The 27624-nt window shown below is 44.9% G+C and overlaps 1 protein-coding gene across 1 annotated transcript in view; it reads left to right on the forward strand.

Annotated features, from left to right (window-relative positions):
- The first annotated feature begins 306 nt into the window (after positions 1 to 306).
- rtn4rl1b (reticulon 4 receptor-like 1b) overlaps positions 307 to 27624 on the forward strand; it is a 68520-nt gene continuing 41202 nt past the window's right edge. The window contains exon 1 of the mRNA XM_070856971.1: positions 307 to 764. Within this exon, the coding sequence (XP_070713072.1) occupies positions 752 to 764 (13 nt within the window). The 5' untranslated portion in view covers positions 307 to 751. The remainder of the gene's footprint in view (positions 765 to 27624) is intronic.

A 27624-nucleotide genomic window follows, 5' to 3' on the forward strand; every position in this document is an offset into this window, starting at 1 on the left:
GTAGGGGAGCGGGACAGGATCTCTCTCTCTCTCTTTTTCTGTGCTCTCATCCTTTCTTTTATTTTCTCTGTGGAGGATTCGAGCGATCTCCTTTTCCAACAAGATATGATTATTGATTGAATTGGTTGAGGCAGGGGAGGCGCGGGGCTGGGCAGGAGCTGGGGGTGTGAGATTTAACGGATGGGAAGAGAGGTGTGTGTGTTGTGTGTGTGTGTGTCTTTTTATATAAAACAGACGTGTCCATCCCTCCTTATAAGGAAAAGCTTGCTATTTTCCCTTGTACCATGCGCTGGCTTGCGCGTCAGAAGCCCCCTCTCCAGTCTGAATTAAACATTTCAACACTGAACATTGGGTTCACTGTCCGGGGGAACGCGTGTTACTAAACCACTTACAATTATATGTATTTTACAAATCTTTTTTTTTCGAGGGAGAAGAAATTGAGCTGGTTTTCTGTAAACCCACCCCCCTCTTCCCCCGCGCCCCCCACACTCCTCCCTCCCTCCTCCTAGTCTGACAACCCCCGGGGTCGCAGCCCCCTCTGCAAGCCGGATTCGGTGCGTCTCCTGTCGGCTGTAGCTGCCTGGCTCCCTCTCTCTTTCTCTCTCTTATTTAATGCTCTCAGGATGCGGAAGAGCTGGTTCAGGATATCTGTGCAACAACCCAGGCTCGCTTCCCTCTCCCGGAACGCTGGTGATTTATTCCATTAAATAAAAACACCCGCAACTTTTATCTGGCTGGAACAGGGACGAAAATGAGCAGGAAAGGTAAGTTACATTATGTTTTTCTCTCTCTCTCCTTCGGTCGAAATTTGAATTTGAATTCAATGCAATTTTTTTAAAACCCAGAAGCGATGTTTTATTGATGGTGCGATTTTGCGACCCCCAAAAAATTCTTCCTATATCGACATTGGATTCAATGCATAAAATATTCATATATATAATACGTAACATTTATTAAATATAGCAAGCATCGCCGCAGTGCGAGTTTTTTAAGATTGCGCGGATTGCTTCCTTCATATTGTGGATCTGGTTTTGGTGACAGATTGCGGACTTTTAATCTAAGTTTTCGGGCTGTTTGCGGTGCCGTTTGGAAACTGTTAATTGAAAGTGTCTAAATCGCAATCTTATTTTTGCAATATATACGCGGTATTGTTTTTTTTAAATCATTTTATTTGGCTGCCCTCCCGCCTTGCCATCTACCTTTATCTCTTCTGGCTGCATTTCAAGGGTCAAATCAGTAATGTTACTGACTTATTTTTTAAATAAATAACACTGGCAGCGTCTCTCATTCTCTCTTACTCCCTCCGCCCTAGAATAGATGGAGAGGTTTCAGCCCTGCACACAGATCAGTTTTAGCCAGCAGATATTAAGATGCTAAAGCTATTTTTAAAAAAATATTTAGGCATGTTCCTCATCGTTATTTGACACCTAGTTTACTGTTTTTAAACCGAGATTGGGGTTTGAAAGACACCGCTCAGTTCCTAACTCCCCAAGTTTTTTACTATCTGAATCAAGGCGTCGCCTATCTATCAGCAAGTATCCCATTGTGTGTGTGTGTTTATAAAATGTTGCCCTAATGTAGCTTTTGTTGATGTCTCTCTGTCGCCCGAGACTCCTGGGCTGTGTGATCTGCTATTCTCGGCTATCGAGCGCCTTCAGTGGCTACAATGCTCACAGGAGAGGATTAGGTGGATGAAAGTTGGTCAGTGCAGTGCCATCCTGGATGTCAACACCGCCGCCCTGATCTTCTTCTTTCACCCAAAACAACACTGCCAAACCGTCCAAACCCTAAGCAGGCAGCGAACCACCGAGCTCGGCCAGTCTGCAGGCAGCAATAATAAATAAATAGATAGATAAATAAATAACCCAAATACAGGCTGCCGTGTTTAACTCTTTAGAACCTAAGCACCCCTCCCTTACAGCGGGAACTGGAGGGTGTGTGTGTGTGTGTGGGGGGGGGGGGCGGGTAACCACACAAAACAAAAACCTCAAGAAAATCGCCTCGGTTTATATCAGTTAAGTTAAACTGAACCTTATGTTCAATGTTGCCAACAGCAACAAAAAATGCAAAGATAAGTTTGATATCAAGTAATAATAAGTATACGGCTGTCGCAGTTCCTCCAATATGTCTCAGCCCAATTATGGAGTGGAGAGGTTGGGGTTTGTGGGGGGGGGGGTAATTCTGTGATCCGGTTTTAATTACATATGTATTCAAAGCCCAAATTCTATTTAACACGCAACGTTAAATTTAAGAGCAGAATCTATCCCCTCCCCACACAACAAAAGAAAAAGGGGTTCCTTCGATGAGAATAATCGGTTGTGGAAATACCGTGAGTATCGATTTATGATCGCCGATGTCTCCCTTCATTCGGAGATCTCGGGTTAAAAAAACGAAAGGCTGACAATGGACTGGGAGCCAAGAAGCTCATGAAACACAGCCCCCGGGAGTCTCGGTACTGAAATAAACCAGGTGCCGGGTCAGCACCAGAAGTGTTGAATATTGGTCACACAGATAGAGACTTTAAGGACCTCTCTCTCTCTCTCTCTAAATGGTCTGGCAGGACTCCCACCTCATTATTACGACCTTAAAAATGAGGTTCCGCTAAACAACGTCTTGCGGTTCGTCTTATATAGGTTTTATCGCCCTTGCTGACTACAATTGCTGTTTATACACATACCTTAGCAAGTTTGTCAGAAGGAGAATTTTAAAAAAATACTGGAAGTTGTAAAAATGGGATTTAAATGTATATATGGTGTTGTAGCCTTAAACCTTTAATAGTGTGAAGCCAAAGAGAATACATTGCTCTTGTCAAAAGTAAATCTTGATAGTGACAACAGCGTAAATATTGGTATGTATAAATCCAATGCTGCAGACAGACCTTTAAGATCATAAGATAGATACGAGAGAGGCTGGTCATCGATCAGAACAAACCCTGCTGCCCCCTAACAGCATCCGACTCTGAATTTTTTTTAAAGACGGTAGATTATCATGAATTGAATCTAAAACAGTGCACACGGTGCGAATTGACAATGAGTATAAATGTTGCAAAGTTTAAATGCTCTAGTGTTAGACCCGGAGAAAATCAGCTGTCGTATCGCCGTACTAACTGCTATTTAGTGAAGAGATGCCCAGCAATTTAACATATAAAGCGGACACAGCAGAAGAGCTTGGCTGTCTGTGTGACTCAAGGGTGGTGGTTGAGCCAATTGAGTTCTGATGATATAAACTGCAAGAGCGAAGTTCAACCAGTTTTCAGAAAATTGAGCTTGAATCACCGGCCTGTGTCTCATTACCATCCTGTTTGTTCCTTGTATATGTAACACAGATCAGGCTGCGTTCATGTTTATTAAAGATGGTTGCAGATGGCTTCAGGCTTTTGTTTTGATGTCTCTAGTGCTCCCCTTGGGGAGTGAAAATCTTGAATGAGCTGGGTGGTGGGCATTGCACACAGGGGTCAGAATGAAAGTGGACAGTGTTACGTGACTGGCACCACAGCAATACTAAGAATTATATGGCAACAAAAGACAGGGAAATCGGCTTCATTATGTATTGGGGGGTGTCGGCGATAGTGGAGTCTATTGGGTGGCAATGCAATGGGTGGTGTAGGCAATAGTGGATTGTATTGAATGGTGTAGGCCATAGTGAGGTGAGATGGATGGACTCGGCCATAGTGGAGTGTGCTGGATGGCGTACTCCTGGATGGCCTTCCATGTTCTACCCTCTGTAAACTTGAACTCATCCAAAGCTTGGCTGCCCATGTCCTAACTTGCACCGTCCCATTCACCCATCACCCCCTGTGCTCGCCCGCCTACATTGGCTTCTGCTCTGGCAACGCCTCGATTTTAAAATTCTCATTCTTGTTTTCAAATCCCTCCATGGCCTCGCCCCTCCCTATCTCTGTAACCTGCTCCAGCCCTACAGCCCCCCCGAGATGTCTGTGATCTTGCAATTCTGGCCTCTTGAGCATCCCCGATTTTAATCGCTCCACCATTGGTGGCTGTGCCTTCAGCTGCCTAGGCTCCAAACTCTGGAATTTTCTCCCTAAACCTCTCCGCCTCTCTCTTTCCTCCTTTAAGCCGCTCCTTTAAACATACCTCTTTAACCAAGCTTTTGGTCATCTGCTCTAATATCTCCTAATGTGGCTCGGTGTCACATTCTGTTTGATAACGCTCCAGTGAAGCGCCTTGGGACATTTTACTATGTTAAAGGTGCTATATAAATGCAAGTTGTTGTTGATGTAGGAAATAATGGAGTGTGATGGATGGTGTAGGTGCATTAATAGTGGGGTGTGTTAGATGGTGTGGGTAATAATGGGGTGTGGTGGATATTGTAATAATAGTGAGGTGTGTTGAATTATGTAATAATAGTTGAGTGTGCTGAATGGTGGATTGTATTGGAGATGTAGCACTGGTGGTGTATTCAGAGGTATAGATCTTTGATGTAAAATGCATTAGGTAGAGTGCCATCATTCTGATGTGTACAAACTATTAGAAACTGTATAATGTAATAGATTATGCACAGTGCATTAAGTGGTGTTTAGTGTTTAGTGTATAATGTAATGGAGCCGGATCTGCCACCCATGAGCTACACGTGGCCCCTTCCAGCATTCCAGTCAGACCCCTCCTTGTGCATGATTTTTATTCCTTGGGTTGTCCTGTTGAATTTCGTGAACCTGGAGGTGTTGGAAAAGGACTGCTCTCAGCGCTGCCGTCTCATCGGTGGATACATCCGAAATCCCAACACACAGTGCATGAAATATACACAAATTAGTGGGACATTGAATCACCGAGGCTCCACCCTACACACTTCCTACAATGACCCCTGGTGTATTTTAGATGGCAGCCGTTTTTAAATAGAGTATCATGTAGCCTGTAGTGTATATTTCTTGATAGTTGCTTCCTAGAACTGGTATTTCTGCAGTTTCACGTATGTGATGGTATCTGCCATCGAATCCTACACCGCTGCCACTATCATTCCTAAACTTGTGGGTTAAGGGGGGGAAACCTTAATTACATTTTTTATATTATAAAGAACAACCGGTTTTAGCCGGCCGCTCAGTGTTGAGGTTCTGCTCGTGTTTATAAACCGCTCCACATTTACTGTTTACAGTTTAGAACACCGGGCAATTGTTCTTGCAGTGACTGCTGTTGTCACCGCCAAACATCTATTGTCAGGTGTACGGGGGCTCCTAGCTGGAGGCGCCTGCACGTTGGGCCACTTTGAGTGTTTATGTAAGCCTGTCGCTCGAGCATGTGGCCGACAGGCCTGTGCAACAGATCATTGGGATGCTGGAGAGCGAGTGTAGTTAATGCTGAATGAATCGTTTCACTGGAGACTAGTGATCCACCATTGTCCAAGTGTGGTTGGTGGATGAGCGGTAAGTAGGTGCTTGGGCTGTGGGTATATTGGGGGTAGGTGCATGGAGTGTATGTATAAGGGTGATAGGTTCATGGAGTGTGTGTATATGGGCGGGAGGTGCATGGGGTGTGTGTATATGGCCGGTAGGGTTCATAGGCTGTGTGTATATGGATGGTAAGTACATGGGGTGTGTGTATAAGGACAGTAGGTGCATGGGGTATGTGCATATGGGTGGTAGGTGCATGGAGTGTGTGTATATGGGTGGTAGGTACATGGGGTGTGGGTTGGCTAGGAGGCATACTCTTTCCAGAGAGAACTAGAGACGGGTAGAAGACACGGACAGCAGTATAACCGGAGCAGATCATGTCTGACCAATTAATCTGCTCTGAGTGGAGAGAAAAGTCTGAAGGGAATGGTAAAAATGAGACTGCAAGCAGAATACAAATGGATAAAAACAATGGACACATTTTATCTAATGATATTCACTGTATTAGAGAAACAAAGCAAACAACAGTTGGTACTACGAACTCACTGGCTTGCAAAGATGTGCATTTTGAGAAGAGTGCCATATAATAATTTCCTTTACCCAGTGCAATTGTTACGAGCCATCAGGAACCAAGCTCCCCGCACAATGGGTTGGTGCCTCTGCCCATTGTTGTAAGAGTTTCGGTGAGTAAAGGGTTAAATGCATGAGTACGCGCAGTCTCATCTGTACGGCTGGTGTGATACATGTCGCATGGTGCACAGGCACATTCTACAGCTGAAGCCCTCTATCTCCTCCTCTTGCTCCCTCCCTCACCCCTTCCCCCAAATCATAGAACTGTCAATTTCAGTGGCAGGTACAGGTCCACCCAACACCCGGGAAATAAGGTGAGGGGAGAGGAGGGAGAGGGGAGAGGAGGGGAGTGTCGAGCTCGGACATGATGAGCCGAAATGGCCTCCTTCTGTGCTGTAAATTTCTATGATTCTATGAGGGAGGGGAGAGGAGACAGAGGGAAAGGAGGCAGAGGGGAGGGTAGGTAGAGGGCAAAGGAGGTGAGTGGGGAGGGAGAGGGAGCAGGGAGTGTAAGGGAGAAAATGGAGAGAGGAAAGAAGAGGAGGGGTGGAAGGGAGAGGAGGGGAGGGGAGAAGGAGAGTAGAGGGGAAGAAGGGGGAGGGAGAGGGGAAGAGATGAGGGGAGTGGAGAGAAGGGAGAGGGGAGGAGAAAGGAGGGGGAGAGGGAAGAGGGGGAGAGGAGAGAAGAAGGGGAGAGGAGATAGGAGGAGAAGAGGGGGAAAGGGGAGAGGAGGGAAAGGAGAGGGGTAGGAAAGGTGGAGTTAAGAGGGGAGAGGAGAGGAGGGGAGAGGAGAGGAGAGGGGGGAAGAGGGAATGGGTGGGAGAGGAGGGGCTGAGACAGAACGGCTCACGGACAATAACAACAGGGAACAATACCAGGAATTATTTATTTTTCAGGAGGAGCGCAAATGGGTCACAAGGTGGGACGAGTTTAAAGCGTTTTAATGCCTCTCACAATCTGCTTTCTCCCAATTTTCAGGCACTATGTTGGTGTGTGAAACTAGGGCAGGGGGTCCCAAGGGAAGTTAGAAAATGCCCTCTCCCCCTCCCCCACAGCTTCTGTCCCTCCTTTGTAAATATAGTTGTCTGAAAATACTCTACACGCCATTCAGCGAGTAGATTTTATTTAAACTTAGAGAGAGAAAATAACAATATTGAATTTCACAGTGAGACAGACAGCCAGTGGATCTAGTGTGTGTATTTTGCTTTAGAGGAGGTTCTGCTGTATTTAACTATCAAACCCCATAAACTGCACTATTAATAAAACGATAAAAATATCGTAGGACTATTGCTCAGTCGGCGCTGGTTTATGATTTCTGATCTGAGTGGGTGACAGCAGGAGCGATCGAGATAGAATGATGCATTAGATATAACAAGGTCACTTTAGACAGCAGGAGAATGAAGAGAGAAGAGAGGATGTCGAAATGTTAGAGGGACCCGTGTCTTCATCGCTTGCATCAGTAAAAAAAACCCTGGTAGTTCTAATTATTTTACGAAGGAAGGATCAGGGCATCTAACCAGATCTGTGCTCTTTAATATCAAAAAATCTTTCAGCATAATTGATTTTTTACCACGATCCACTGCCAGGCTTCAAGCATCTGATTCCGAGGAATTAGCCAAGTTTCATAAAAGGTGATTGGCTGTAAAGGCAATCAGGCAGGTACTGCTTCAAATAATTTAGAAATCATTCCTAGAATGACCTTATTGTCCTCCTCCTCCCCCCCCCCCCCCTCCCCACACATACTGTTTTGGTCTTCATTCAAACAAACTGATAATTTGACATATTTTTCGCACTAAATTCTCTTTTTTTTGCTGTTACTTTGCTTAATTCGCATTATTGGATAATTCTATTGTTTTTAGTGCAGAAAATGACTTTTAATTTTTGGGAGTAGACTGTATAAGTTTTTTTTTAATTCCCCCCAAAGGATGGGAGGGGAGGGGTCCCTTGTCAGGAGTGGGGGAGGGGGGCAGGGGGGAATAGATCCCTCTTTCATGGTCCAGTTCCTGGCTAATTATATTTGGTCCTTTGGGTTTAGGGAGCTCAGTAACTTAAAATTCACTGATAAAAAAAATCTACATAAAGACCTAAATAATAGAATGCTTCAGATCACAGAGGGCCACAGAAGCGATCTCATCCACACTGGCAGCGCCAGTTGTCATTATTTGTACAACGCTGTTACCTACCTTTCTTCATGACTTGTTTCCTAAGTGTGTTGTCTCATTGTCACCAAACCTGTCTGGGAAAATGACTGGGGTGTAAGAGGAATGAAAGCGTCTCTCAGGCAGAGGGGATTGCGGATAGAATCAGTGCCCTGATTAGATTTTTTTGTGTGTGGTGAGTTTGGGGAAGCTGTATGTAGGTCAGGCAAACAGAATTCAGTCTCTGATGCAAACTTGCGGATTAGCCCTGGATCTTTAAAACTGAAGCTCATGCTACGGTAAAACTCTGCTGTGCGGATTTTTTGCATTGGATTTTTTTTTTCTTCCAAACACCACTTGCAGCAATCGCAGCAGTTTGCAAAGCGGGGCTCTGGGCCACCTCCTGACTGTGCAGAGATGGATGCTACCTCTTCAGTGGCCATTCCTGCATCATCAGAAGATACTTTCTCTCTTCCTGTACTCGATTAACTCCAAAGTCAGTAATTACAGCAGAAAAGAAGTACTAAACATTTGGAGCTGGCAAGATAGATACATAGAAACATAGAAAATAGGTGCAGGAGTAGGCCATTTGGCCCTTCGAGCCTGCACCACCATTCAATAAGTTCATGGCTGATCATTCACCTCAGTACCCCTTTCCTGCTTTCTCTCCATACCCCTTGATCCCTTTAGCCATAAGGGCCACATCTAACTCCCTCTTGAATATATCCAATGAGCTGGCATCAACAACTCTCTGCGGTCGGGAATTCCACAGGTTAACAACTCTCTGAATGAAGAAGTTTATCCTCATCTCAGTCCTAAATGGCCAACCCCTTATCCTAAGACAGTGTCCCCTGGTTCTGGACTTTCCCAACATCGGGAACATTCTTCCCACATCTAACATGTCCAGTCCTGTCAGAATCTTATAAGTTTCTATGAGATTCCCTCTCATCCTTCTAAACTCCAGTGTATAAAGGCCCAGTTGATCCAGTCTCTCCTCATATGTCAGTCCTGTCATCCCTGGAATCAGTCTGGTGAACCTTCGCTGCACTCCCTCAATAGCAAGAACGTCCAGAGGAGGAAGGGCATTTAGCTCTACTTAACTCACCCGCCCTGAAAAATCCAACAGCTTCCCATTCCAACACCGCCACCCCCTCCCCCGCCACCCATCCATCCTGCATCGCCCATCACGCTATACAACTGCTTCTTAAATAATTCCAGGGATTTTACCTCCACTACACTGCCTGGATGTCCATTCCATGTGATCACTCTTTGAGTGGAGTCCAACTTCCTGAAATCACTAATAAATTTGCCTTTTGTTAGTTTCCGGTTGACTTCCGGTTTAGCAATGCCTCGATTTCAAAATTCTCACCCTTATTTTCAAATCCCTCCCTATCTCTGTAATCTCCTCCAGCCCCACAATCCCCCGAGATGTCTGTGCTCCTCCAATTCTGCCCTCTTGAGCACCCCTGATTATAATCACTCAACCATTGGTGGCCGAGCTTTCTGTTGCCTAGGCCCCAAGCTCTGAAACTCCCGGCCTAAACCTCTCCGCCTCTCTTTCCTCCTTCAAGATGCCCCTTGAAACCTACCTCTTTGACCAAGCTTTTGGTCACCTGCGCTAATTTCTACTTATGTGGCACGGTGTCAAATTTTAAAATCTCATAATACTCCTGTGAAGCGCCTTGAGACATTTCACTACGTTAAAGGTGCTATATAAATATAAGTTGTTGTTGGTTGGACCTGAGTTCGCTTGTCCCATTGTCACAGTTTAGTTCTGGAATGACCCTTATCCGCAAGCACCATTTACTATTTTATATACCTTCATAAGGTCCCCTCTCGGTTGACGATATAAACAGTTAATATGTGGACCCCTCCCCCCCTCCAATACTTGTAATTGACATGCTGATTTGCTTTGTAATTAGCTGCATCCATGTAATTCAACACTGCTGTGTGTTTTATTTTACCATTTGCCTGACTGTCTTTATTTGCATTTTAGTTTAAAAAAAAAATTTGTCATTATTAGTGAGAAAGGTCAAACAGCTTTATAATATTAAGTCCTGCTGTGTATGTGAAAGCATCCCCCCCCTCCTCCACACCCAACCCACCATCTTCCCAAGTGGCAATGCTAGAGCCGCTCAACGCCCGATTGCTGCCCAGAAAACCGCTAACATTCTGCAACTAACGCTGGCGAAACATAGAAAATAGGTGCAGGAGTAGGCCATTTGGCCCTTCTAGCCTGCACCGCCATTCAATGAGTTCATGGCTGAACATTCAACTTCAGTACCCCATTCCTGCTTTCTCGCCATACCCCTTGATCCCCCTAGTAGTAAGGACCTCATCTAACTCCTTTTTGAATATATTTAGTGAATTGGCCTCAACAACTTTCTGTGGTAGAGAATTCCACAGGTTCACCACTCTCTGGGTGAAGAAGTTCCTCCGCATCTCGGTCCTAAATGGCTTACCCCTTATCCTTAGACTGTGACCTCTTGTTCTGGACTTCCCCAACATTGGGAACATTCTTCCTGCATCTAACCTGTCTAACCCCGTCAGAATTTTAAATGTTTCTATGAGGTCCCCTCTCATTCTTCTGAACTCCAGTGAATACAAGCCCAGTTGATCCAGTCTTTCTTGATAGGTCAGTCCCGCCATCCCGGGAATCAGTCTGGTAAACCTTCGCTGCACTCCCTCAATAGCAAGAATGTCCTTCCTCAGGTTAGGAGACCAAAACTGTACACAATACTCCAGGTGTGGCCTCACCAATGCCCTGTACAACTGTAGCAACACCTCCCTGCCCCTGTACTCAAATCCCCTTGCTATGAAGGCCAACATGCCATTTGCTTTCTTAACCGCCTGCTGCACCTGCATGCCAACCTTCAATGACTGATGTACCATGACACCCAGGTCTCTTTGCACCTCCCCTTTTCCTAATCTGTCACCATTCAGATAATAGTCTGTCTCTCTGTTTTTACCACCAAAGTGGATAACCTCACATTTATCCACATTATACTTCATCTGCCATGCATTTGCCCACTCACCTAACCTATCCAAGTCGCTCTGCAGCCTCACAGCATCCTCCTCGCAGCTCACACTGCCACCCAACTTAGTGTCATCCGCAAATTTGGAGATACTACATTTAATCCCCTCACTAAATCATTAATGTACAGTGTAAACAGCTGGGGCCCCAGCACAGAACCTTGCGGTACCCCACTAGTCACTGCCTGCCATTCTGAAAAGTACCCATTGACTCCTACTCTTTGCTTCCTGTCTGACAACCAGTTCTCAATCCATGTCAGTACACTACCCCCAATCCCATGTGCTCTAACTTTGCACATCAATCTCTTGTGTGCGACCTTGTCGAACGCCTTCTGAAAGTCCAAATATACCACATCAACTGGTTCTCCCTTATCCACTCTACTGGAAACATCCTCAAAAAATTCCAGAAGATTTGTCAAGCATGATTTCCCTTTCACAAATCCATGCTGACTTGGACCTATCATGTCACCTCTTTCCAAATGCACTGCTATGACATCCTTAATAATTGATTCCATCATTTTACCCACTACCGATGTCAGGCTGACCGGTCTATAATTCCCTGTTTTCTCTCTCCCTCCTTTTTTAAAAAGTGGGGTTACATTGGCTACCCTCCACTCCATAGGAACTGATCCAGAGTCAATGGAATGTTGGAAAATGACTGTCAACGCATCCACTATTTCCAAGGCCACCTCCTTAAGTACTCTGGGATGCAGTCCATCAGGCCCTGGGGATTTATCGGCCTTCAATCCCATCAATTTCCCCAACACAATTTCCCGGCTAATAAGGATTTCCCTCAGTTCCTCCTCCTTACTAGACCCCCCGACTCCTTTTATAACCGGAAGGTTGTTCGTGTCCTCCTTCGTGAATACCGAACCAAAGTACTTGTTCAATTGGTCCGCCATTTCTTTGTTCCCCGTTATGACTTCCCCTGATTCTGACTGCAGGGGACCTACGTTTGTCTTTACTAATCTTTTTCTCTTTACATATCTATAGAAACTTTTGCAATCCGTCTTAATGTTCCCTGCAAGCTTCTTCTCATACTCCATTTTCCCTGCCCTAATCAAACCCTTTGTCCTCCTCTGCTGAGTTCTAAATTTCTCCCAGTCCCCAGGTTCGCTGCTATTTCTGGCCAATTTGTATGCCACTTCCTTGGCTTTAATACTATCCCTGATTTCCCTTGATAGCCACGGTTGAGCCACCTTCCCTTTTTTATTTTTATGCCAGACAGGAATGTACAATTGTTGTAGTTCATTCATGCGGTCTCTAAATGTCTGCCATTGCCCATCCACAGTCAACCCCTTAAGTATCATTCGCCAATCCATCCCAGCCAATTCACGCCTCATACCTTCAAAGTTAGCCTTCTTTAAGTTCTGGACCATGGTCTCTGAATTAACTGTTTCATTCTCCATCCCAATGCAGAATTCCACCATATTATGGTCACTCTTCCCCAAGGGGCCTCGCACAACGAGATTGCTAATTAATCCTCTCTCATTACATAACACCCAGTCTAAGATGGCCTCCCCCCTAGTTGGTTCCTCGACATATTGGTCTAAAAAACCATCCCTTATGCACTCCAGGAAATCCTCCTCCACCGTATTGCTTCCAGTTTGGTTAGCCCAATCTATGTGCATATTAAAGTCACCCATTATAACTGCTGCACCTTTATTGCACGCACCCCTAATTTCATGTTTGATGCCCTCCCCAACATCACTACTACTGTTTGGAGGTCTGTACACAACTCCCACTAACGTTTTTTGCCCTTTGGTGTTCTGCAGCTCTACCCATATAGATTCCACATCATCCAAGCTAATGTCCTTCCTAACTATTGCCTTAATCTCCTCCTTAACCAGCAATGCTACCCCACCTCCTTTTCCTTTTATTCTATCCTTCCTGAATGTTGAATACCCCTGGATGTTGAGTTCCCAGCCCTGATCATCCTGGAGCCACGTCTCCGTAATCCCAATCACATCATATTTGTTAACATCTATTTGCACAGTTAATTCATCCACCTTATTGCGGATACTCCTTGCATTAAGATACAAAGCCTTTAGGCTTGTTTTTTTAACACCCTCTGTCCTTTTAGAATTTTGCTGTACAATGGCCCTTTTTGTTCTTTGCCTTGGGTTTCTCTGCCCTCCACTATCCATAATTACGGTAAAAAATATCGCCCGGCGAGAAAATGGATCTTGCATCAATAATCTTGGCGGTTAAAGGTGAAATTAGGTGAAATGTTTTTAAAAATTTACTCTGAGGCTGCGGTTGGGCCTTGGGAGGGGGGAAAACTTTTTTAAAAATTCACTAAAAGAAAATAAGAAGTTAAAAAACATTCCCAAGATAGTTTTACAGTTAATCGCCGTTTTACAATTTAAAAAAAGATACAGAACCTTTAACTTACCTTTCTTTGCAGAGTTCTCACCTACTGCCCTGTTTAAGTAGCTTTCACAGGGCGGTTCCCTTGGCGATCTGGATGGGCTTCCGTTGAGGCCAAGCTTACGCCCTGGCGATTTTCTTGGCGGTGCACGTTGGCGATTTGCTCCTGGTGGGCGTTTTGAGCTGTGGGTAGTTCCATTTAAAAAGTAAGGGGGATACTTACAGCGGGCGGTTTCTCTCCCAAAAACAGCTGAGAAAACTGCCGAAAATGAAGGCAAAAGTCTCCCCCTATAACTAAATAAACCTGCATATTACAGGCAGGTGCACCAGGATGCTGTTGGTTTCTAGAACCATTCTAAAACCAGCCATCTATAATCCCAGTCACGGACAGGTCTAGAGCTGCGCGGTTAACAAGCCTCAAGAACAGTCCAGGATTTATATGGGTAGCATGCTCGCCTCTGAATCAGAAGGTTGTGGGTTCAAGTCCAACTCCAGGGACTTGAGCACGAAAAATCTAAGCTGACTCTCCAGTGCAGTGCTGAGAGAGTGTTGCACTGTCGGAAGTGCTGTCTTTCGGATGAGACATTAAACCGAAGCTCTGTCTGCTCTCTCAAGTGGTGTAAAAGATCCCATGGCACTATTTCGAAGAAGAGCAGGGGAGTTATCCCAGGTGTCCTGGCAAATATTTATCCCTCAATCAACATAACAAAAACAAATTATCTAGTCATTATCACATTGCTGTTTGTGGGAGCTTTCTGTGCGCAAATTGGCTGCCGCGTTTCCTACATTACAACAGTGACTACACTTCAAAAAGTACTTAATTGGCTGTAAAGCGCTTTGAGACGTCAGGTGGACATGAAAGGCGCTATAGAAATGCAAGCCTTTCATTTTCTTCTTTTATACTGCTCATCAAACTCTGGAACTGTCCCAGATTCCCGTCGAGAACAACCTTCAGAGAGTAGCGCGTGTGACATCCGCAGCTCACCTGTTCCAGATTTTGGAAGCTAACCAGTTTCTGCGGCAGATTCAGAATTTTGCAATTAAACAGCCACTGGAACCATTCTAGATTACTTATATTTAACCCACCTTGGTAACCGTTCCAGATTATTGAGGTGAACCAGTCTGTAGAATGTTTCCAGATTTTCCTGAACAGTCTGCCTCATTTGCAGACATCATTTTACAAAAGATTACAGTCTCAGAACGCTCATTTTTTTGATCTGCATAAAAAATTATAAACACCCTGGGGAACTTTTAAAGCTTTTTTTCCATAATCACTTGATTTGGGGAATTCTCCCCCTATTCCCTGCAATGTTTTCACTTTCCTCTTGGCCAACTCCCAAGCTGCAACCACCCAAGTAGCTGATAGATCCAGAGGCACGAGGGACCGACCAGATGGGGCTCTTCTGGGAGATACCCTAGCCTCCACATGGCAACTCCACACTCATTGCAGCTCAAACTGGCAACGATGCAAGTACGCATAAGGAGATGGAGGATGTCAGGGCAATTCTGGGATTTGGTCCATGGGATGGGGGTGGGTGGTGCGGGAAGATGAAGACAAAAACCCTTCCCCAAAGAATTGGGGGGGGGCATCTTCCTAGTGGTTGCCGTTATGGAGAGCAGACTCCCACCTGCATCCACACATGCTTTGTGACACTGGGTGTTAACAGTGTACAGATCTGAATTCATAAAAATAATAATCCCGCTGAAAGCTGAGAGGTTGATGCAGAACTCGATGAGAAAATAAATCTCACTAACTTTTAAATAGTTCAATACATGAACCAGCAACTCAACAGATTTAGACTTGGAGTTTGTGGACTGTGGTTGCACACTTGCAACCACAGAATGTGCATATGCGCAATAGTGACCATTGGTCCATCCAGACCACCCTTCCAAACATCCCATCAATATAGTTCTTTCAAAGTTTTAGTTCTTTCAAAGAGCCACACAGGCACAGTGCGCTAAATGCCCCCCTTCTATGCTGTATGATTCTATTGTATGAAAGTTCCCTTTCCATTTTTCTGGAACGAGTAGCTCTGTATCCCATTGTGATCTCTGGAGATTGTAGCTTTTTCCTTGGTAATTCCAACTGTTCAGGCTCCTTGAGCCTCCCGTTCATTTCTCAAGTCAGGATTCCCCATCCCTCGATCCTCCGTTATCAGAAAACTTCTCTAAACAGGTAAGAGGCGGCTTTAAAAAAAAAAATTGTTCTGGGATGTGGGTGTCACTGGCAAGGCCGGCATTTATTGCCCATCTCTAATTGCCCCTTGAGAAGGTGGTGGTGAGCCACCTTCTTGAACCGCTGCAGTCCGTGTAGTGAAGGTACCCCTACAGTGCTGTTAGGGAGGGAGTTTCGGGATTTTGACCCAGCGATGATGAAGGAACGGCCGATATATTAACAAGTCAGGATGGTGTGTAACTTGAAGGAAAACTTGGAGGTGGTGGTGCTCCCATGTGCCTGCTGCCTTTGTCCTTCTAGGTGATAGAGGTCGCAGGTTTGGAAGGTGCTGCCAGAGAAGCCTTGGCTTAAATCAGCAAATCAGGGTTCCTGTGCCAGCTGCAGGTCCGATTGCAATTTTTGGGTATGAACAGGCGGAATGTGTGCTTCACACGCTCCACTTGTTTGTCGCAGCTGTTGAGCAGAAATCAAAGCACCCCATAGCCAGCACCAGAACGTCTGCAATGCCAGAAATCCTGCCAGGACTGCATGATTCCTTCATGGTTGTCTTTAAAGTGGACCAAACCTCCATGCTTCTACAAATTCCATGACCCTCCTGGATAATCTGCCCAATAGGAGTTCAATCTGTCCAGTTCTGAGTGGTCGGGCTGGAAACCAGCCATCCATAGTTTCTTTGTTTTTAAATAGAAGTTCATTTTTTTTTCCCACTTGTGCACCTTATTAAGTGGAGGCATTAATTATTAATTGTTCTGACTCTTGAGGCTTGCAATGAATTTTCCAAACCCAAATCCAAAATTGAAGCTATGGCCCTACTCCTGACCCCTTGGTTCTGGATTTGGCAGTAGCTGGTAAACCTACTAGATTCAGGCACTAGAGCCTGCTCCGTCATTCAAATAGATCACAGCTGATCGGTAGCTTAACTCCATCTGCCCGCCTTGGTTCCATATCCCTAGATACTTTTGCCTAACAAAAATCGAGTGATCTCAGCTTAGAAATGTTCAATTTGCCCCCCCAGACTCAACAGCTTTCTGGGGGAAAGAGTTCGAGTTTGCCACTGCTCTTTGTGTGAAGCTTCCTGACATCACCCCTGAACGGCCTAGCTCCAATTTTAAGGTTATGGCCCATTGTTCTGGACTCCCCTCCATCAGAGGAAATAGTTTCTCTCTATCTACCCAATCAACTTCTTTAATCATCTCAAGCACCTCAGCCAGCCATTTGTTCCTGGCGTCAGAAATTCCACCTCCCTTACTTACTGGGGAGTTCAATGGGGCTGGTTCCCACTCTTGCAACGAGGTATTGAGCCCGATTCTGCAGGGACCAGCGGGTATGTTTTTCTTTGATCGTTTATAGGAGCCAAAAAGACCGAGCAAATAGTTATCATGAAAATTGAATGACCGTGAGGCAAAGGTATGGAGGTCGTCTGAGAGTCTCTCATTCATTGCTACGGTAGATTTTTTGTTCAAGGCATCTGAAACATTGCTATGCTTGCATATTGTGATAAGAGAGAAAACAACTAAAGCATGAAATATTAGTTGACCTGGAGACTGTGTGAGGGCCATCCTTCAAGGGACTGGTGGTAGTTAAGATTTGTGTTTCATATAAATCCAACAGGAGAGCAAAGCTCATTATTTACATAAAAGAAATGGCTTCATATTTCATCTCAAAATGAAACCTGCACTAGAGAGAAAATGTTCCAAATCTCGACTGATAAATGTTTACTATGTCAATAAATAAGGAATATTATCCGATTGAATCTTTGCTATTGCACCAGTCAGAAGTGCCGGTACATACTAGGAGCAGTATGAATACATAGCAGAAGCAATATGGGTACATACCAGCAATAGTGTAGGTACATATCTAGAGCAGTAGGGAGAAACTGGGAGAAGTATAAGCACACTCTATGCGATGTACAGGCACATTCTATGGGATGTACAGGCACACTGTGGGAAGTACGGGCACACTCTATGAGATGTACGGGCACACTCTATGAGATGTACGGGCACACTCTATGCGATGTACGGGCACACTCTATGGGAAGTACGGGCACACACTCTATGAGATGTATAGGCACACTCTATGGGATGTACAGGCACACACTCTATGGGAAGTACGGGCACACACTCTATGAGATGTACGGGCACACTCAATGGGAAGTACGGGCACACACTCTATGAGATGTACGGGCACATACTATGAGATGTACGGGCACACTCTATGGGAAGTACGGGCACACACTCTATGAGATGTACGGGCACACTCTATGGGAAGTACGGGCATACACTCTATGAGATGTATGGGCACACTATATGGGAAGTACGGGCACACACTCTATGAGATGTACGGGCATACTCTATGGGAAGTACGGGCACACACTCTATGAAATGTACGGGCACACTCTATGCGATATACGGGCACACTCTATGGGAAGTACAGGCACACACTCTATGAGGTGTACTGGCACACGCTCTATGGGATGTATGGGCACACACTATGAGATGTATGGGCACACTATGAGAGGTACAGGCACACACTATGAGAAGTACGGGCACACACTCTATGAGATGTATGGGCACACACTATGAGAAGTACAGGCACACACTCTATGGGATGTATGGGCACACACTATGAGATGTATGGGCACACACTATGAGATGTATGGGCACACACTATGAGTTGTATGGGTACATTATGAGAGGTACAGGCACTCTCTCTGAGAAGTATGGGCTATGGGCTCACCCCCAGAGTTGGAAGTCTCACATGTGCTTTCTGGAAGAATGCATATAGAATCATACACCACAGAAGGAGGCCATTCGGCCCATCGTGCCTGTGCCAGCTCTCTGAAAGAGCTGCCCAATTAGTCCCACCGCCCACTGCTCTTTCCCCATAGCCCTGCAATTTTTTTCTTTTTCAAGTACTTATTCAATTCCGTTTTGAAAGTCACAATTGAATTTGCTTCCATCTCCCTTTCAGGCAGTGCATTCCGGATCATAACAACTCATTGAGTAAAAAAAAATGTCTCATCTACCTTCTGGCTTTTTTGCCAATGATCTTAAATCTGTTTCCTCTGGTTATTGACCCTCCTGCAAGTGGAAACAGTTTCTCCCTATCAACTCTAGCAAAACCCCATATAATATATATTGTCAATTTTTGTCAAGTGTAGACGAGGGAGGTTGTGGGGTGGTGGGGGGGCGGGGTGCGGGGGGTTGGGGGTGGGCGTGGGTTGCTGATCATGGTTTGAGTTCTGATGTTTGCTTTGCTGCTGATTAAAATTCATTGAAAACCTTAAATAATTAATGCTTCCACATTATAAGACAGGGAAGTAAGCAGAAAAAAGGACTCAGAGTCCCTGAGCTAGTGAGAGAGAATAAAATATCAGCCCAGGTTCCTGTCCTGATCAGAATCCATTGCCTCATGTTAGAACGTGTTCATGTGAATGTTAGATGAAGACAGACTCAGGTTTGCTAGTGATGTCCACCCATGGTTGAATCTAAAAATGGGTGGGTAGTACCTGAACTGATAAAAGAAGGGTGAATAATGGGTGGTCGATCCCACTATTGCCTGCTTTACACCATTTTCTTGGCACCATTTTGTACACATCCAACGTTTTTGTTACCTCCAGTCCAGACTTGACTATTCCAACGCTCTCCTGACCAGCCTTCCATCTTCAATCCTCCATAAACTTGAGCTCATCCAAATCTCTAATGCTTAACTCGCACCAAGTCTCATTCACCCATCTCCCCTGTGCTCACTGACCTCCACTGGCGCCTGGTCTGGCAATGCCTCAAATTTAAAATTCGCATCCTTGTGTTCAAATCCCTCCGTGGCCTCACCCCCTCCCTATCTCTATAATTTCCTCCGGCCCCACAACCCTCCGAGATCTCAGCGCTCCTCCAATTTTAGTCTCTTGAGCATCCTCAATTATAATCTCCCCACAATTGGCTTCAGCCATCTAGGCCTTAAGCTCTGGAATTTCCTCCTTAAACCTCTCTGCCTCATCCTCCTTAAAACCTACCTCTTCGACCAAGCTTTGAATCACCCCTTCTAATGTCTCCTTCTTTGGCTCGGTATCAATTTTTGTCTGATTACGTTTCTGTGAAGCACCTTGGGACATTTTCCTACGTTAAGGGCGTCTTATAAATGCAATGTTGTTTACCTGTCACCCTCACAAACAAATAAAACTACTCTGGCTTTCCTTAACCATAAAACATGGCTGTTCATCCACACACAGATGACAATTCCCTAACACACTGAATTTTCTTACGTCTTTTCATGAAAACATTGACACCCTCTGGGGTACAATCAATGGGTCCCAGGCAGTCCTCCCAGTACCTGGCCCAGGTGGCCATTCTTCACACGTCAGCCAAGACCATTCAACCATGGGAGGGGGTTCACCAATGCACATCTAATGCTTCTTGTCTTCGCCCGACACCCACACGTGTGCATGTCACAGTGGCAGTCGCTGGATGGTGATCATAGAATACAGAACAGAAGGAGGCCGTTTGACCCATCGAGCCTGCTCTGGCCTTTCGAAGAGCAATCCAGTTAGTCCCACTCCCCCCGCTCTTTCCCCGTATCCCTGCAATGTTTTTCCTTCAAGTATTTATCCAATTCCCTTTTGAAAACAACTATTGAATCTGTATCCATCGCCCTATCAGGCATACATTACAATGGTGACTTCACTTCAAAAATTACTTCATTGGCTGTAAAGTGCTTTGGGACGTCCGGTGGTCGTGAAAGGCTCTATATAAATGCAAGTCTTTTTTTTCTTTTGCATTCCAAATCCTAACCACTCATTGCGTAAAAAGGTTTTTTCTCCTGTCGCCTCTGGTTCTTTTGCCAATCACCTTAAATCTGTGCCCTCAGGTTATCGATTATCGACCCTTCAGCCATTGGAAACAATTTCTCTTTATTGACTGTCTAGACCCTTCATGACTTTAAACATCTCTATCAAATCTCATCAGCCTTCTCTGCTCTAAGGAGCACAAACGCCAGCTTCTGCAGTCTCTCCATGTAACTGAAGTTTCTCATCCCTGGAAATCTCCTCTGTACCCTCTCCAAAGCCTTCACGTCCTTCCTAAAGTGCGGTGCCCAGAATTGGACACAATCCTCCAGTTCTGGTGTCCTCTGGCTACCGACCCTTCTGTGCCGGTGGAAAGCCAGGAACACCAACCCGGAACGATCTCTTTTCCTTCTTTCTCTCTCTCTTTCTCTCTCTCTCTCTCTTTCTCTCTGGCTTTGGAGCTCTGAGACCAATTACAGCGGGCCCCGTACAACCTGGCTTGTGATCAGTGCAGTCAGCAGCGGACCAAAGAGGAAATGAACCAGTGGCCTTGCTGTTCCGCATAGCTCAGCGCAACACCGCATGGTGCAGTGAACCCACTGAGTAGAGCTGCCGCTAGGGATACTTTCTTCTACTTTGAAAGACAGCTTTAAAAAAAAAATACAACAAATTAGTAGAATTCCTTCTGAAGCCTGCTGGTGTTGCTCACATCATCTTGTGTTTGCACAGAGATCGCATAGCAGCGGATTCTGGATGTTTGAAACCAGCAGAACAAAGGAGGGGATCTACGGATAGAATGAGGCTTTCAACCAGACCTCAGCCTGGGGATTTTGCTTTGCTGTGCAGTATTATTTTTCCAACGCATTCCTATTGAGTCCCTTTCTCCGCTCGTTACACAGGCTTGAGGCTGCTTAATATAATCAGGTCTGTGGCTCCGCGTTTCATTTTTTATTTTATTCATTCGTTCTCGGGATGTGGGCATTGTCGGCAAGGCCAACAGATACTGTTCATCCCTAATTGCCCTTGAATACAACTATGTGGCTCGCTGGGCCATTTCAGAGGGGCAGTTAAGAGTCAACCACATTGCTGTGGGTCTGGTGTCACATATAGGCCAGACCGGGTAAGGACGGCAGATTTCCTTCCCTAAAGGACATTAGTGAACCAGGTGGATTTTTACAACAATCCAGTTAATTTCGTGATCACCATTACTGATGCTAGCTTTTTATACTAGATTTATTTAATTAACTGAATTTAAATTCCTCAGCTGCCGTGGTGGGGAACTCACGTCTCCAGATCATTATTCCAGACCTCTGGATTATTAGTCCAGTGCCATAACCACTATGCTACCATTCCCAATAAATATAATCAGGTCTGTGGCTCCGTGCTTAATATAATCAGGTCTGCGGCTGCGTCAATACAGCAGATGGAGGAATTTGATAAGAACCCGCTAAGTGTTCCATCCGATAACACCGCAGGATATACACAGGCAAGGCGCAAATATAGTGTAGTTTGACAATTAGTGAGTTGCCTGGTGAGAGTTCTCACACAAAGCAACACTGACTTAACACTGAAAGAAAATCATTTGCAACACCTCAGCACCTGTTGTTATTGGTAAGTTCTGGAGTTTAGAAGAATGAGAGGTGATCTCATTGAAAAGTATAAAATTCTTAGCGGGCTTGACAGGGTAGATGCCGAAAGGTTGTTTCCCCCTAGCTGGAGAGTAGGTCTAGGGGGCCACAGTCTAAGGATAAGGGGGTCGGCCATTTAGGACTGAGATGAGGAGGAATGTCTTCACTCGGAGCATTGTGAATCTTTGGATTTCTCTACCCCAGAGGGCTGTGGATGCTCAGTCGTTGAGTATATTCAAGACAGAGAGCACTAAGGGAAACGAGGGATATGGGGATCGCGCAGGAAAGTGGAGTTGTGGTTGATGATCAGCCATGAATGGCGGAGCAGGCTCAGGGAGCCGTATGGCCAACTCCTGCTCCTAATTCTTATGTTCTTATGTCTGAATTTAGGAGATTAGGAACATAGGAAAAACAGATCAATTCAGCCCCTCGAGCCTGCTCTGTCATTCAATTAGATCATGGCAGATCTGTATCTTAACTCCATCTATTCGCCTTGGTTCCATAACCCTTAACATCCTCGCCTAACAAAAACCTTTCAATCTCAATTTTGAAATTCTCAATTGACCCCGAGCCTCAACAGTATTAAGAGCGGGAGAGTTCCAGATTCCCACAACCCTGTTTGTGAAGAAGTGCTTCCTGACATCACCCCTGAACGGCCTGGCTCTAATTTTCAAGGTATGCCCCCTCGTTCTGACTCTTCCTCCCCTCCCCCCCACCAGAGGAAATTGTTTCTCGCTATCTACCCGATGAACTCGTTTAATCATCTTACTCCATTAGATCAAAAGCACAGCAAAATGTTATGGGAAGTGTGGCCCAGTTAGTAAGTAACACTGTGTGGCAGGGGACAAGATTCTCAGCTCTGAGCACTGTCCTATGCTGGGTCAGCTGATCGGAGGCTGGGCAACAGTCGAGATCCTACAGTTGATTTGGGATTCTGGGCTTGGGAGATGGAGGGGGAAGGATGGAGGGAGAGAAAGAAAAAGAAAGACTTGCATTTATATAGCACCTTTCACAACATTGGGACATTCCAAAGCGTTTAGAGCAATTAAATACTTTATGAAGTGTAGTCACTGTTGTAATGTAGGAAACAGCCCATTTGTGCACAACAAGCTCCCCCAAACAACAATGGCATAAATGACCAGATAATCTGTTGTTTTATGGTGATATTGGTTGAGGGATAAATATTGGCCACCGGGGAAAACTCCCTTGCTTTTCTTTGGAATAGTGCCATGGGATCTTTTACCCACAGAGCCTTGGCTTAACATCTCATTAGAAAGACGGCATCTCCGACAGTGCAGCATTCCCTCAGTACTGCACGGGAGTGTCAGCCTAGATTTGCCACTTTGGTAGGAAGAATAAAAAAGCAAATTATTATTTAAATGGAGACTACAAAATGCTGCGGTGCAGAGGGATCTGGGGGGGCCTTGTACATGAAACACAAAATGTTAGTATGCAGGTACAGCAAGTAATTAGGAAGACGAATGGAATGTTGGGTTTTATTGCAAGGGGGATGGAGTATAAAAGTAGGGAAGTCTTGTTACAACTGGAGTATTGCGTACAGTTTTGGTCTCCTTATTTAAGGAGGGATATACTTGCAATAGAGGCAGTTCAGAGAAAGTTCACGAGATTGATTCCTGAGATGAAGGGGTTGTCTTATGAAGAAAGGTTGAGCAGGTTGGGCCTATACTCATTGGAGCTTAGAAAAATGGGAGGTGATCTTATTGAAACAAGGAAGATTCTAAGGGGGCTTGGCAGGGTAGATGTAGAGAGGATGTTTCCACTCGTGGGGGAATCTAGAACTAGGGGGCATAGTTTCAGAATAAGGGGTCGCCCATTTAAAACGGATGAGGAGGAATTTCTTCTCAGGGGTTTGTGAATCTTTGGAATTCGCTGCCCCAGAGAACTGTGGAGGCTGGGCCATTGATCTTATTGAATGATGGAGCATGCTCGAGGAGCCAAATGGCCGACTCCTTTTCCTAATTCTTAAGTTCTGATTTGTGTGCTCAAGTCTGTGGAACAGGACTTGATCTCACAACCTTTGAACACGAGGTGAGAGTGTTGCCCACGGAGCCAAGGCTGACACCAATCTGGCTGCTGGAGAACGCAGGAGTGCGTACATTAGGTGTGGACAGGATCAGGATCTAGTCTACTCTAAGCGTTCAAGGCTAGACCACACTTGGGAGTACGGCGTGCAGTTCTAGTCGCCATATTATAAAAAGGATATAGGGGCACTAGAGTTGGTGCAAAAAAGATTTATAAAGGTGATACCAGAAATGCGAGGTTATACCTATCAGGAAAGGATGAACAGGCTGGACTCTTTTCTCTTGAAAAGAGAAGACTGAGGAGTGACCGAATTGAGGTCTTTAAAGATTTTGATAGAATAGACACTGAGTGTTTCCACTTGTGGGGAAGAGCAAAACTAGAGGCCTTCAATATAAGATAGTCACCAAGAAATCCAATAGGGATTTCAGGGGAAACGTCTTTACCCGGAGAGTGGTGAGTGTAATGTATTTGCTTCATGGGTTCTTTTTTAAGAATCCATAGCAACACATTGCTATTAAGAACTAGTTGGTTGATTAACAAAGGTTTAACAATCACACTACACTTTACCAGTTCATCCACTAGGCTCACAACTGCATACCTCATCGTGGGTGACCTAGACCCAACTGATTGGGGTTTTATTGAGTCTTGTGAAGATCACGTGACTGGCTAGGCCACTCACAATGCAACAGCTCTACAAACCTGTGAGCATACATTACAATGAGAATGTGGAACTCGCTAATACAAGGGAATGGTTGAAGCGAATAGTATAGATGCATTTAAGGGGAGGCTAGATAAGCATATGAGGCAGAAGGGAATAGAGGGCTATGTGGATCGAGCTAGATGAGGAAAGACAGGAGGAGGCTCGAGTGGAGCATAAATGCCGGCATGGACTGGTTGGTCCGAATGGCCTGTTTCTGTGCTGTAGATCCTATGTAATCCTATGTAAAACCCACACAACATGAATGGTCATATGGATGAAGTGATAGAGGGGTTGGCATTACCAGTGGAACCACACCCCAAATAGATCAACACCTCCGGGAGAGAAGGGTGGAAGATATGAATAGGCAAGACAGGTTAAATTAACTGAACACAGACCTGCAATTTTGTATTACAAATTCTTGTAACATCATCCAAGATGTTGCCTTCAAAGAGGATTGAATACGTCACGTGTTATACAATAAATAGGCTCGTACTGGAAATATCACCGTGACCAAACTAACAAACACCGCATCATGCTCTCAACAAAGGAAATTCTGCTATTCAATTAAAGGAAAAATCCATAACTTTACAGATTTAAATAATAAATAACACAAAGCAAATCAAAATGAATTACAAAATCCATTCACTGGAAACATCTCGGTCAGAGAGGGCAATGAATAATGTCTATCTGCAAGTGAATGACACACAGGACTTCAGAGTTCGGGATGTGTTTCAAGTCAGAAGAAAAACAACTTGTATTTATAAAGCACCTTTAACGCAGTGAAATGTCCCAAGGCCCTTCACAGGAGTACTGTGAGATAAAGAATTAGCGTAGGTGACCAAAAGCTTGGTCAAAGAGGTATGTTTTAAGGAGTATTTTGAAGGAGTAAAGAGAGGTAGAGAGGCGGAGAGGTTTAGGGAGGGAGTTCCAGACCTTGGAGTCCAGGCAACAGAACTGCCACCAATGGTTGAGTGATTATAATCAGGGATGCTCAAGAGGGCAGAATTAGAGGAGCGCATACATCTTGGGGTGGGGGGGGGCGGGGGATGGAGGAGATTACAGAGAAAGGGAAGGACGAGACCATAGAGGGATTTGAAAATAAGGATGAGAATTTTAAAATTGAGGCGTTGCTTAACCGGAATCCAATGTAGGTCAGCAAGCACAGGGGTGATGGGTGAGCAAGACTTGGATATAGGCAACCTCTGGGAATTGGAGATTAAAAACAGGCCCATCAACATATGAAAGGAGGGACGTTAATGTTTCGGATATGAATCGTTCATCTGTTCCCACCCAAAGCAACCGAACAGGGTCAACTCTGACTCAGTTGCCTCTTAGCCAGGACGTTATGGGTTCAAAACCGCACTTTATACTCATTATCCAGGCTGCCACTCCAACGCAGCCCTGCAAGAGTTGTTGGAGATGTCATAGAATCATGGAAAAATTACGACGCAGAAGGAGGCCTCTTGGCCCATCGTGTCTATGCTGGTTGAAAAAGAGCTACTCAGCCTAATCCCACCTTACAGCACTAGGTCCGTAGCCTTGTAGGTCCCAGGTCTTTAAGTGCACATTCAAGTACTTTTTAAATGTGATGAGGGTTTCTTCCTCTACCACCCTTTCAGGCAGTGAGTTCCAGACCCCCAACACCCTTTGGGTGAAATTTTCTTTCCTCATCTCCCCTCTAATCCTTCTACCAATTACTTTAAATCTCTGCACCCTGGTTGTTGACCCCTCTGCTAAGGGAAATAGGTCCTTCCTATCCACTCTATCTAGGCCACCTCATAATTTTATACACCTCAATTAAATCTCCCCTCAGCCTCCTCTGTTGCAAAGGAAACAACCCCAGCCTATTCAATCTTTCCTCATAGTGTCATCCGTTGAGTGTAATGTTCAATGGTTAGATAGCAATTTTTTTCATGGTGCTATCTCAAGAGCAGGGAAGACCCCTGGTGTATGGACAACACTTGGCTCTCAAACAATTGGTTACTCACCTCTTTGCTGTTTGCAGGATCTTGAGTGTGTGCAAAAGAAGCTTTTTTGTATAGCGCTTCATTGTGTCTCATAGCACTTCACATCATTCTGAAGAGCAATAAACTACGTTAAAGGTGCTATATAAATGCAAGTTGTTGTTGTGACCAGAAATGTAAGGGTATACTTATCAGGAAAGGATGAACAGGCTGGGTCACTTTGCACGTGTCAAAAAAGACCAAGGAATGACCTAATTGTGGTCTTTAAAATTATGACAGGTTTTGATAAGAATAGATACAGAGAGAGTGTTTCCACTGATGAGGAAGAGCATAACTAGAGGCCATCAATATAAGATTGTCACCAAGAAATCAAATCGGGAATTCAGAAGAAACTTCTTTACCCAGAAAATGGTGTGAATATGGAACTCGCTACCACAGGGAGTGGTTGAGGCGAATAATATAGATGCATTTAAGGGGAGGATAGATAAACATAAGGGGGAGAAGAGAATAGAGGGTTATGCTGTTAGATTTAGATGAGGAAAGACGGGAGGAGGCTCGAGTGGAGCATAAACACCGGCATGGATTGGTTGGGCCGAATGACCTGTCTCTGTGCCGTATATCCGATGTAATCCTATGTAATCCAGCACCTCCTTGGTGGAGGCGTCCCAGTGAGGACGGGAGCGGAATCTGTTGTCCTGTCATTCACCTGCAGATAGACATTATTCATTGCCCTCTCTGGCCAGAACGTTTCCATTGAATGGATTTTGTAATTAATTTTGATTTGCTTTGTGTATTTTATTATTTAAATCTGTAAAGTTATGGATTTCCCCCTTAAGTGAAAGTGCATCATTTCCTTTGTTGAGAACATGGTGCTTTAT

This window comes from Pristiophorus japonicus, chromosome 16, assembly GCF_044704955.1.
Source record: "Pristiophorus japonicus isolate sPriJap1 chromosome 16, sPriJap1.hap1, whole genome shotgun sequence".
NCBI classification, from domain to species: Eukaryota; Metazoa; Chordata; class Chondrichthyes; family Pristiophoridae; genus Pristiophorus; species Pristiophorus japonicus.